At 37.2% G+C, this 13,871-nt stretch overlaps 1 protein-coding gene and 1 long non-coding RNA gene across 3 annotated transcripts; both read right to left on the bottom strand.

The window, feature by feature from the left end:
- Positions 1 to 935: 935 nt before the first annotated feature.
- LOC131255523 (uncharacterized) lies at positions 936 to 2,654 on the bottom strand. Its single transcript, XM_058256263.1, has 6 exons — positions 2,562 to 2,654; positions 2,385 to 2,489; positions 1,805 to 2,281; positions 1,654 to 1,701; positions 1,278 to 1,520; positions 936 to 1,187 (listed from the first exon to the last, which is right to left on the bottom strand). Exons 2-6 carry the CDS (start codon positions 2,448 to 2,450, stop codon positions 1,182 to 1,184), a joined length of 840 nt encoding a protein of 279 aa, XP_058112246.1. The 5' UTR covers positions 2,451 to 2,489; positions 2,562 to 2,654; the 3' UTR covers positions 936 to 1,181.
- Positions 2,655 to 11,203: 8,549 nt separating this feature from the next.
- Positions 11,204 to 12,668, bottom strand: LOC131255525 (uncharacterized). 2 transcript variants are annotated; one of them, XR_009176129.1, is made up of 2 exons: positions 12,318 to 12,668; positions 11,204 to 11,930 (listed from the first exon to the last, which is right to left on the bottom strand). It is a non-coding gene; the product is annotated as an uncharacterized LOC131255525 (long non-coding RNA). The 2 variants fall into 2 exon arrangements; XR_009176130.1 differs by having other exon boundaries at positions 11,204 to 11,907.
- Between the last annotated feature and the right edge of the window lie 1,203 nt (positions 12,669 to 13,871).

Here is a 13,871-nt window from a genome sequence, read left to right as displayed (position 1 = left end):
TAGATGCGTCTCAAATGGTACATTCCCCAAGGATAACGCATATAAGTTTAGAATACAAACAATGTACCCATCTTATTTATTTTAATTAGGATATTTGTATTTGGGATTTTTGAGGAATGCCCATCCATGGCAGGGCCCTTCCCTTTACATCTATAGTCCTAGATTGTTGTAGTCTTGGACTTCAAGGCACTGCTGTAAAAACCATGAACTTCCTCTGGAGCTGAAAACCTGTCATTGTATCTATAAAACTGAAATAAACAATTAGGCTAGGGAGCACAGGGACCTATAGTAGAACATGCTCTATACAATGTAATGTAAGGACACAACGAAAAAACCAAGGTCTCCACCAAAAGAACAGGGCAAGCATAAGGAAAGTCTGAAACCCCTGCTCTTGGAAATACCTTGCAAAGTGTAGAAAATAGATCCAAAATCCTAGGAAACAAGAGAGTACCTGGGTCCAAATACATCTGCATGCCATGGCTCTAAATACACAACAAATGCACCTACAAGAATCATAAAGTAATTAGAGATTACACTATCAACAGAATTTTGGATCAATCTACTTCTCAACTTGTAAAAATGCTGAAAATTTCAAATAGTATTGCCGCATTAAAGAAATATGGAAGAAAATTATACAACTCACCTTGACGCTCAAGCCTTTCTCCCTCCTCCTTTACCCGAGCTTGGGACCGGCAATGCAAGTAGTTGCATTGGCGGAGTTAAAAAATGGGCTTAAGATCCATTTGGTTTGGTAAAAAATTATATCCATAAAGATTGATGTGATGACCAAATGGAGCTTAAGACTTATAATACTTACATAAATGTAGTTGATCTCCTTCGCTTGGCTTCCATCATCTAATACTGCCTCAAAAAACACGCTAAAAAAGGTAAACGCCATCCTATTAATGTTGTAAAGAAACATGGAAAGAACAAGATTTTCATTGAGTTATAAAGAAAATTGATAAGAACAAGAGTAAATCATGTTGGCTAACTTGTTGATTTAGTTACCCAACCTATCATATGCATTGGATCTTAAGTTAATCCAAATTCCAAAATGAGAGTTAAACACTTTCTATCCAAAACCAATCACAAATCAGTCCTAAACCCATGCACAAAACATAAAACATTTAGTTCATGTTAGAGAGAGAGAGATCCTTTCATTTAGCTCAATCCATCTCTCCTTAAACCTACAAAACAAAGCAATAAAAAGAAATTAATTAGTACTCGCATTCTTGTACAAGAAATTCTATTGTATATGGAAAAAAAAATAATCTGACCTTACACATAATAGAGGGCCAAACAATACTCATTCCAATAGCATCCCCAATTGTTTTATATCGTCCATAGGGTCTTATCAAAACCTCCTCCTGTACTATTGCCACATGAATTAATACTTCCCAAAAACCAATTCCAAGTTCGTGCCCCCCTACTTTTGTGAGCGGATCCTTGCTCAAAACAATTCCTTTAGTAATAGTAACCCTGGGTTTGACAATACTTGTAAGAAGAACTCTAGTCACATCCTACAAAATAAAATTCACTATTTGACAAACTGCATTGTATTGAATAAACACTCATCTGTATACCCCATATAATTAAGAACACAATATCATCAAAATATAATAAAAGAACTGTTCACTTGGTATAAGGAATTACCCCAGCACTAGTGCAACTCGTGGTCTTCCCCTTATTCGTCGAGTGTTTCTGCAAATGATAAATCAATATCAATCATTATATACCAACTAAACTATATATAATCTAGAATATAGTGCATATGTAAATAAAGACATGTATATAATATAATTACCCGAGAGTTCACCCAATGGCTTGATGATGAGGACGGTTGGTTCATGTTAGAACTAGCTGCAACACCGAATACTGTGGGTGGGTTATTGTTTGCATTATTCATAGTGGCTATCAATTTCATCAGAGTTTCTTTTAAGGAAGAAATTTTAGCATCTCTTGCGGATGAGATTTCAACCATAGTTTCTTTAAGGGTTGACATTTCAGCTTCTCTTGAGGATGAGAGTGTAGCTATATTTTCTTTAAGAGAGACTATATCAGCATGTAGTTCCTCATATCTTTCATCTCTCCTTTGATCAATGGAAGCCATCCTTTGTTGGCTGGATGTTGCCCCCCACAAATCAGATAGAGATGGTCCTAACCCATAAGTGCAGACACGACCATACTTGTCTTCTCCCATGACTTGAGATAATAGATCATCCCTTGCAGTGCTACTCTGTGAGGCCCCGGGTTGCTGAGATATTTCTTCATTGAGTTTTGTCTACAATAATAATTATCACATGGTAACAGTTAATGCGTAAATACTCTAGCTGCTACTACACATTTATATGGAGCTCTTCTTGCATGTAAATACATTAACATACCATTACTACTGATGAGGCCTCATCCATAGGCTTTCCATCTTTGCATGTATGAGTCAAGATAAACATATCTGCCTAGCTCAGATCCTCCCCATTGGCCCTTTTCCTCTATTATTATGCAAACAAGTTATATAACATAAATATACTAACATGGTTGGTCAGGTTATTAATAAAATTTACCTGTTCCTCACGTATTCGCGCAAAACTCTTCGAGCCTGCCATGTGGTTAATCAGTTGTTTCTTCCGATTCTCTTTATTTTTTTTAGAACGAGCATATGTGACACACCAACAGTAAATTATAAAATATCAACAAAAGATTTTGTATAATTCTATAATTGAATGAGGCATACCTTCCCCTCTTCAGAGTTCCAAAACTGAACGAGAGTCTTCCATTGATCTTCTTCATCAAGATCTGCGAGCCGCTCTTCATCAGTCTCATGAGAAGAGTAGTGGAGTTTCTTCAGCTTACCCTTCCATTCCCTCCATTTTTTACCAAGTGACTTCAGCACCCAAGCCTTAACATTATCGTCAAACTCAAACTTAGACTACATCACATGTTAAAAGCGAACAATCACATAATGAACAAAAAAAAAGCATCGTAACCATCACCATGACAAGCCCCCACATATTATCTTTCTTCGCATTTGGCACCGCCCTCTAATCATTAAATGTAAGGGGAGCATATACCCCATTGCGTGCTATTGTCCCTATGAAATTTGTCAGCTTACTAGCATTGTCACAATCGGGCTGCCTTAGATCATTAACAGAAATAGAAATCCGTTGACCTTCACGCATTTTCCAAATATCAAAGGATCGTGTGGGGCCTCGAGTCTTTGTTTTCTTGGATGTTGAATCTGTTGAATAAAATCACAATGGTACATATAAAACTAATTAACAAAAGAAAATTACACGATAAAACACATTGTCTACGAGAGAAGAACACATTTTGTTATACCACTAGTAGCCTGAGGCAGCAAAGGTTGGGCATGACCAACATTAGTTTGGGGCAGCTGAGGCTGGCTGGTGCTATCAGTCATAGGGCCTACAGATTGCCTAACCCTACGTCTAGCATCATGTTTAACACCTGTATATGTCTAGAAATATGATAATATGATAATCAAATATTTCTCATTTAAATGGAGATTCATAAAATGAACAACTTGATTTGTGGACAGTTGCATATTGAAATATACAAGCCGTACAAATTGTGAATCCCATTATCAATGGAATATATTTCAAAATCATCATATCAAGCTAAAACAGAAGCACATGTCTGGACAATGAAAATAAATGAACATGTGAAAATAATAATAACTCAACCATTTGAAAAAAGAAGTGAATTTCTCTTTCATACTTTAGGACAATCTAGTGTATAAGAAATCAATTATTGTACATAATGTCATTTCCATCACAATCAGAAAACTCAGTATCATCTGTTTGGTCATCTACCATTGTCTGGGTGGGTGGTAAAGGTGTGATAATTGTTGTACCATCGATATCTATCCTTTCCCAACTATCAATGACATCACTCAAATCCTCCTAACTTTAATCATTGCATGGCGAGCTCCCCAAGTATGCATCAGCATCATCTGTAAAATCCTCCCCATGCATGTTAAACAAGTCCCTAGGTTTCGCCCTCATCATAATATGCCAATCCTTCTCGACAGGGTCTTACACATAAAACACCTGCTCAGCTTGAGATGCAAAAACAAACGGTTCATCAGACAACTGTTTCAAATTCACGAGCGTGAACCCCAACCCATCCTTCCTGACACCCTGCCCTGAGATAGAACATCAACCTAATCACACCTAAAAGTATAACTTTCCGATCACCATAATATTCCAGTTCAATTATGTTTGTCAAGACACCATAGTAAGTTACATCTCCCTGGAACAGGATTTCTGTTGTTGACAGTCGCAAAGCTTGATGTCTTTGCGGTCACCACAACTCCACTATGTTGAGTTTTTCTTTTCTTTTCTCGGTCTTTAGTGTGAAACCTAAAGCCGTTTATGATAAAACCCTTACATCTTCTTGTTGCACAAGGACCCCAAGCTAGCCATCTAAGGTCTTCTGAGACCTGCTCATTCTCTACCTGGCGCAGCTGTTCAACCTATTTTAAAAATGTTAAAACAAAAGCACATGTCTGGACAATGAAAATAAATGAACATGCACACGTCGATCAACTTATTGTATCAACTACTTACATGATCGCTAAACCATTTATGAAATATTTCATTGTGAATGCGTTTTATATCCCTTGGTCGTGCGCGAGGATTCTTCTGCTTAACAACATTCATGTGTTTTCTACATATGAATTGGTTTCAGTAAGACACGTGATAGTAACTTATTTTCCATCATGTATAAAATAAGTGTTATAGTTTTCTTACTTAAGAAATGGGATGAGTGCACCGCTGTTAAATAGAACATATCGATGTGCCTCTGTAAATGCAACTTTATCTAGCACACAATCCTCCAGCTTCCCTAATGCACGACCTATTCGTGGGAAAATAGCGGATTGTTCTATAACGGTGTTACCATAGCCATCATTTCGTATTGGTCAGTTGAACCTTGTCTCCACATTATGCAAGTACCTCGAGCAGAAAGTTAAGCATTCTTCCGCCAAGTACCCTTCTGTAATTGAACCCTCGGGCCGACTTTTATTTCGTACATATGACTTCAATGTGTGCAGGTACCTATGGTCACTAATATTAAACAGTTTAGAAATATATGATCGATTAGCGTGACTAGAATAGCATGGAAAATAAATTTAATTTATAAATATTAACACCCACCTCTCGATAGGGTACATCCATCGGTATTGTACCGGTCCTGCTAGTTTGGCCTCGCCCGCTAAATGAATCAGCAAATGCACCATAATATCAAAAAAAGCTAGTGGAAAGATCTTTTCTAGATGACAAAGTGTTACCGCAATTTGAGATTCCAGCCCATCAAAATCTTTTACTTGGCCAACTTTGGAACACAATTCCCTAAAGAAATTACACAATTCAAGAAGACTGAGCTTACGCACTTAGGCAATATTGTTCGTATCGCTACAGGAAGTAATTGCTGCATCATAACATGACAGTCATGGCTCTTGAGCCCTAAAATTTTGCACTCTTTGAGATGCACACATCGTGAAATATTGGTTGAATAACCATTTGGAACTTTCACTCGCTTCAAAACTTTGCAGAAATCATCTTTCTCACTGGATGATATGGTAAAGCATGCAGGTAGCAAATATGTTTTGTTTGATGAAAGCTGCCTTGGGTGCAATGTTTATCTTATACCCATATTTTGCATGTCGAGACGTGCCTTTAAACTATCCTTTGTTTTTCCTTCAATGTTCAACAATGTCCCGAGGACATTATCACACACATTCTTTTCAATATGCATTACATCCAGATTGTGCCGCAACAAATTATGCTCCCAATATGGTAAATCGAAAAAGATACTCTGCTTCTTCCAGTTATATCGATCTTTCGCATTATCCTCTCGTCTTCTCTTGTGCCCATAATTGCCAGGAGTCTTCTTCCCAAATGTGACGTTAATTCCTTATATTTGATCCAACACATCAGACCCAGATAGCAAAGTTGGTGCCTCACTAAATTCTTCTGTACCATCAAAAGATCTACTATTACTTCTAAATCTATAATCAAGTTCCAAGAATCAACGATGGCCCATATAACAAAACTTTCGACCATGCTTCAAGTATTTAGATAAAGTGTCCTTGTTACAACAAGGACAAGCAAGGCATCCTTTACTGCTCCATCCAGATAAGTTCGCATATGCAGGAAAGTCTCTGATAGTCCACAACAATGCTGCACGCATTCGAAATATTTCATTGCTTGAGGCATCATAAGTGTCTATGCCAACCTCCCACAAATCCTTCAATTCATCTATTAAAGGTTGCAAATACATGTCAATATCATTACCAGGTCCAGAAGGACCAGGAATAAGCAAAGACATCATGAAATAAGATTGCTTCATGCACATCCATGGTGGCAAGTTATATGGTATCAAAATAATCGGCCATGTGCTATGAGCAATACTCATTGTCTTGAATGGATTGAAACCGTTAGCTGCTAACCCAAGTCTAACATTGCGACTATCCGATGAAAAGGTCGGATGGTAGTGATCAAAAGTTTTCCACGCTGGGGAGTCAGCCGGATGCCTTAACATTCCATCTTCGGTGCGACACTCATAATGCCATTTCATAGAGGATGCTGTTTTATATGACATGTACAACCTCTAAAGCCTTGATTTCAAAGGAAAATGGCGTAATATTTTGGCTTGAATTTTTCTCTCTTTGGCAGTCGAAGAAGTCGCCTCGTCATTTGATTGATGTTCAAATGTTTTCCATCTAGAAGCACCACATATATCACATGATTGCTCGTCGACAACATCCTTCCAATATAACATACAATCATTAGGACAAGCATCAATTTTATTGTATTTTAGGCCCAAGTCCCCAATAATCTTCTTGGTTTCATAGAAAGACCTTGGTAAGGTTTCACCTTCGGGAAGTGCATCCTTTAGCAATTCAAGTAACATCATGAATGACTTGTCGCTCCATCCACCAAGGCACTTTATGTGATATAGTTGAATAATGAAAGAGAGCTTTCTAAACTTCTTACAGCCTGGATACAATTCCTTATCGGCGTCTTCTACTAATTTCAAAAATTATTGTGCTCAATATTGAGCCCCTGTGTAGGTCTATATGTTGCATCACTCTCTTGATCGTCCAGACCCGAAAAATTGAATGCATCATGTAACAATTCGTGCATATCATCGTTTGGATCCAGATTAGGCATAGAAGAAGACGTGGCTTTCCCATAAAAACACCAATGAGTACAACTCGTATTAAATCCATCACACACAATATGATCATATGCTTCTTATCGAGATACCCAGAAGTTGTTATTGCAGTTCTTACATGGACATAGGATCCTCCCTCTATCACTTGTATTTGTAAATGCAAAGTCTAGGAATTCCTTAGCTCCACTTATGTATGCATTGCTTACCCTAAACCATTCAATGCAATTGGAAGACATATCAAACAATGCATCTTAACCATTGGGCCACAACAACTGGAAGAAGAAGTTACTGAGATACCTTGACAAATGAATCCAACTCTTATCCATCACTATGTTCCTCGGCTACTTCGACAAGTTAGTTGAAATACAACGTGAGCCCGACAAAGCTTCCCAGGAGAGATAAACTAGAATGGGTATAAGAAAAATTTAAGGAAGAGTACTAAAGAGACAAATTATAATGAAACAAGCACCGTTATTGCTCACCACATAAGCAACGACGATTTAGGCATCTAATAGAATCTCTAATGGTATCTTTAACTGACTAACTAAATCAGTCACCCATCCAAGACTGGATAGATTGTAATACTTTGATGTTCCCATTTAAATGCCCACACTGAAATTCTGGCAGAGTCTCCCCATGTCTCTCCGAATACGTTGATCTTGCATTTGATTCCCATGTCAAGTATCCACATAATGTGAGGATATTTGACATTAAAAATAAATATAAGAAATGTAACCAGAGAGAAAAGGACAGATACAATGCAGAACTAGCATGTGCATTTAAATCAGGTAACCAAAAGCATTCCAATCTATCCAGCCTTGATTTATCCAAACGTGGGACAATTTGAGAATTTTTATGCCTCCAAAAGCACATTATATCTATGTTTGGCCACATAAAAATTCTCAAATGGGCAACTGATTGTCTTATACTTAAATAATTACATAATCAATCACAATTGACATTCATCATCTAGCTAAATAATAACAGAATGAATTTTAAACCAAAGAAACAAATTTTGTTTTGATAAATTAACCTAGTAATATCTACTACATACTAGTAACATACGAGCAATATTGGGGCACCATACCATAGGCGGCAAGAATATCATGTCCCCTTAAAAAATAAATCCTCCAAGGATAACATACATACATACATATATATATATATATATATATATATATATATATATATATATATATATATATATATATATATATATATATATATATATATAATAAGTTGTTTACTGTCATTCACAATCACAAGTATCATTCATCATCCAACTAAGTATTAACAACATTTACAAAAATAAAAGACATCCAACCAACTCTATATAATAACTTGCAACTTAACCTGCTAGGAACCGTCATACACCGTAATATCTTACGGTAGAGCGGGTTCTGAGGAGTTACAAGTTGGGCCTCTACTCTATAGGAAAAGACATAAATGAAACGACAAAAATATAAATTAAGCAAGATTAATTATTTATGGAAGAGATTGATGAATAATACCTAAAAAACAAATGGAGAGAAACCCGCTGACTTACTTTGTAGAGCTATGTAGGAAGAGATTGCTTGTATTGGTTCTAAGAATCAAAGATATACAATTTGGAAGATCATGTTAAATTTCATCTAAAAACAGGAAAAAAATCTATAGCTGAAATTCTAGAAGATACTAACATAGAACTTGGAAATTTAACATATGGACAACAACTTTCAGTTTTGCTCTCCATTAAGCACAAAAAATGACAGAACAACAAATTGAGAATTGTAGTAATACCCACTAAAAGGATGTTAATCAGTTGACAGCCCTTTTTTAAGTCTTAGGTAAATCAATGTGAAGCTTTAAGGATTCTCTTTACTTGCATAAATTGCAGTTTTCTATTTTAATGTTGACTTTTGGATTGAGACTGACTCTTTGCAAGTAAATAACAGTGTTAACCATCAAGCTATATATAATAGCAGTGCTAACTATCAAATATGGATGTCTCACATAATGCATGAATGTTACATGTATAGCGGCAAATACAAATGCCAATCCCACTTGCATGTGTGTGTAAGAAAAAAGAAAAGGTAAGAGTCATAGTACACACTAGATTCATTGAACTTTCTTACTCGATTTCTCTTAATATTGATTGTCCATGAGCTTGATATTTTCCTAAATCAAAACCTCCTTTTGGAACACCTAAACATTTATTTTTCAGCTGGTTCCTTCTAAACAAAAAATTCAGAGAAAAAGAGAATAAATCCTTATTTTAAAAAACCCAACTACATTACCCAAAATCATTGCGAAATTCAGAGAATAGATCTGCACACATTCAAATCAGTCCTTGCATTTTGGGGGTATTATTCATGATTTCTATTTGTATATTGTCATGATTTCTACTAAACTTTATGGTTTTGGGCTAAAAATATTAAGTAACCAATTTGAACTAACCACGTTATTCTCCTAATTTCTGTAAGTCATTTTCATATTGGGCACGACTACTAAATCTCAAAGGTAACAATGTATAATATGCGTAAAATCTATGTATTAGATTACAGTGGTGCATGCATCTAGAATTTGGAATGGATTTGAGTTTCAGTGTCTTACCTCATCCCGGTGGGGCACACCTGATGAATGGATTGGATAGTATAAACACAATGCCATGGACTCCACATTCCATCTGAAAGTTTCTATGGTGGTCCTTATCCCCAACCCCCACAGTATTTTGGATCTATGCCTAACAGTGGAGGCCACATCTAATGGACGGTTTGGATGGCACTCACACCTCATAATGGGACCCACAAATCTAAAACATATGGTAATGAAACCACAGGTCATCATCCCCAACATGATAATAATTCGTGTTTGAAACAAGAAAAAGACCAGACATTATACAAACAGGATGATTCAATCTTGAATATTTTTATTACATGAGCATCCATTGCAAGCCCCATGGTAACAACGGTTTGGATCAGTTAACGATACCATCTGGTAAGAAAAGCTAAAAACCGGAACAGTTGTGTATGAACTTTCAGCCTGAGCAATGTACATTCCATACAAACACGGCCCGTGTACTAACGTAGCGCATGTGCTGGGTATCCAGGCCATCAATAAGTGGGCCCGAATAGGTGGTAGTTGACCCAGCAGAAAATATAAGTAGGATGCTCATACTTGTGAGTGACCTAGCAGAAAATTTAAGTAGGATGCTCGTACTAGTGAGTGGAATTTGGATTGCAAAATCTAACAATTGTAGAACCTTTTAAAATAGGAGCCATGTTCAGAAATCCCCTCTTGTGTGAAATTAGCATACTTAGACATGAGAATTCAATACTCGAAAGTGTAAGATCTGAGCAGTGAATTGGGACAACACCTTATCACTTTGGACATCGATTTGAAGCTTGCAACAAGTATAGTAAATAAGATAATGATTCTCTCTCAACTCTCGTTGCTTGCAGATGGGACACCAAACCCTGTCGTCCTTGCCAACCTGGCACCCAATTTAGACAGTCTATACATGTAATCTATAAGAAACATAGTTATTGGTACACAAGTTAGAAGATTCATGCAACTACAACAAAAATGAAAATTCAACAAAGGCGCAAGCAATCATATTGTTTGATGGTGCAGGCATAAATGTGAGGCCCATTGTTTGGTGGGCATATGCCAATTAGGTGCACCAGCAATGAGAACAACATTGAAGTGTTAATGATGGCATCATATGCTTGTGACAAGTAAAGTAAAACACTTTTGGGTGGTCTATTGAGGCAGTTCCTTTATAGAAAGAACTGTCCAATGGAGGATTAACAAGTTGGTCAAGATCCTTGATATATGAGACCTCCAAGTACAGAGCAGCTCCTGAATTAGTAATCCAAATTCTGTAAATTCTATCATGTGAACAAAGCAGCTCCTGTTCTATAGATTCACACATGAAGATGTCAGTGCAGCCCACAAGATGTAGGATCTAGATCCCTGATATATGGGACCTCCAAGTACCACATACTGGCCTCCAACAAAAACAGGATTCCCAAATTTTCAAATTATTTAATAGAGCAAAATCACACTGATGAACAATACAGATGGAATCAATCAACAATTACATGATTAGGTAGAACCATTAAAAGGTCAAAGGGATCATTTGGGTGCACCATTGAATTGCAACAATTGCTAGTCTAATAACACAAAAGAAACCCAAATGGTGATTTCATTTCTTTGCAATTTGAAACCTGGAAGTAACTGCAGCTCAAGGGCTACTTCCTCATTGCTGATGCTACGAAAATTCCTTAATTACCAATTTTCCCACTCATTTTGCAATTCAATTCGCTTTTCGACCAAATGCATCTAAGTAAAAGCAAGGGTGATACATGCATGACTAAAATAAGACAAAACTGGATGATAAAGAGTCTGATCAGGGGACATGATCTCAGACCCCCTAGACTACACCCAACACAAAAGGGCATTGTGGAACTTAAATTTCTCCATGCCCTTTTATTCAGCCATGTTTCAATTTCCAATTTCGAGCTCTTGCAATAACATGGTGGAAGGAATGGAAAGCTTGTTGTTGGCCAGAACTACAAAACTGAAATGGATAACATCATTGACCAAGAGTGTATTTTAAAATAACATGGCACATCATATATACACGTGGTAAGTTATACCTTCATCTCAGAGATTGTCAGATCGCAATTTCAGAGCTGGAGAAACTCCCTCTGCAACTTTGTCCAGCGACTTCAAGAGGGAAATGCATGGATCTTGTAAATGACATGATATACGAGCAGGTAAAAGTATGGTCAATAATAGGCTTTCTTCACAGGAGGTTTGCAAATTACAGATGCATGTAAATCCTAGCCCCTCCACACAGAAGCAAGATCCAAGCCATCCAGCAGATTAAAAAAGAATCAAGCCGATTCGATCATCATGTGAACCATAATAAACGAAAACCATTCACTTGCAAATGCAGGTTTATTGAAAAATCAGATCAAGGGGAGAGAATTTCAGGAATCTGGAAAGTGAAACCAAAATCCAAAGTAACATCGTCGAATCTCGTCGAGAAGTCAGGATATTGGAAGAAATTTGTAGAAATAGGAGTAGAAATCTAGGGTTTTGAAATGAGTGAGTGAGTTGGAAAAGGGCAGTACCTTAAATTGGAGATGGAAGAGCGTGGAATGAGATCCGGATCTGTCTTTTTACTCTCTCAGCTCAAGAGAGGAGAAAGTCCTGAAAAATACACAAGAAATCCACAGATGAAAAATGGAAAAAGAAAAAGCATCTTCTCACTTGAATTTTCTGAAATCCAAACCCTAGTTCTAGATCTAGTAAATCCCCACCATAACCAGTCAAAAAACCTTGCAAGGTGCAAAAAATAGATCCAAAACCCTAGAAAACAAGAGAGTAGCAGATCTAGATACCTAATGGGTTATTAGGTTGCTGCAGCTGGAGAGATCCCAAAGTAGCCGTGAGAGAGAAAGAGGAGAGAGAGAGAGAGATAGAGAGAGAAGGAGATCTTATAGAGCGCAGATGAAAGAGAAGCCAAATGCCGTTTATAGAGAGTCGTGGAGTTGCAGAGATTGCTACAGCTGGAGAGATCCCAAAGCAGCCATGAGAGAGAAAGAGGAGAGAGAGAGAGAAAGAGATCTTAGAGAGCGCCGATGAAAGAGAAGCGCAAATGCCATTTACAGAGAGTCGTGGAGTTGCGGAGAGAGAGAGAGAGAGAGAGAGAGAGAGAGAGAGAGAGAGAGAGAGGTAGGAAACAGGAGATCGAGTCGCGCTGGCCAGTAGGGTTTTTTTTTTAAAAATTTATATGGTAAGATATCCGTCGGATGGGTCTTACAGAGCGCCGATGAATGAAAACCACAAATGCCGTGTATAGCTATTTTTGTTGTAGTGGCGCCACCACCAGAATGTTTATAATTTTCCATCTAACATGTTAATAAGGTCACAAATATATAGATGAAGGAACAACACAAATATCAGCTATTTCCAAAACTTTTGTGGCCCACGAGAAATTTTTAATGGTCCACTTGAGATATGGATCTGCTTCTTTTTGGATCATGCTCTTGAATTATCTATCAAAATAGTGGATGGCATGGATGTAAGGCACATACATCACAGTGGGTCCCACAGTCAGGGATCCACCAAAGCTGCTCTGGAGAATGCCCTTTACTTTTCATTTAGTGGATGCCATAATGAGTGGCTCCAATCTCACGCGAGAGACTTTTTTCAACGTGTGAGTTGAGGACCAAAAGAAAGTGCACTCGCTGTAAGAAATTTATGTGTTTGATGATCTTTTGCTATCCATTTGTTTCATGCTTACAAGTTCACTGACCTGATATTTCACTAGAGTGACATGAGGTTTGTTGGATTATATGTCCACTATAATACATGAAACTTTTGATCATTTAACTATTTTATTTTAGAAGATCGGACTATCCATGTTCTAGTTAAACAATCTTTTAATAGCCCAATCAATGGTAAAGTCATTAATTCCAAAGAATTGGATGATTGAAAAAGACCTAAATCCAATGGCTAATGTTTGGGTAATATAATAATACATTGGTATGTACCTAACAATGAAAGAATAAAGGAAATCTGGGGAAATGATTTAACAAAACTGCACTTTTGAGGCAGAAGAGCCAAGGAAAACTGGGTTGAGGCAGAAAAAATCTCCGTTGATATATGATCATTGAATATAT

Source organism: Magnolia sinica, chromosome 9 (genome assembly GCF_029962835.1).
Source record: "Magnolia sinica isolate HGM2019 chromosome 9, MsV1, whole genome shotgun sequence".
In the NCBI taxonomy this organism is placed as follows: Eukaryota; Viridiplantae; Streptophyta; class Magnoliopsida; order Magnoliales; family Magnoliaceae; genus Magnolia; species Magnolia sinica.
This window is presented reverse-complemented; position numbering and strand designations above follow the sequence as displayed.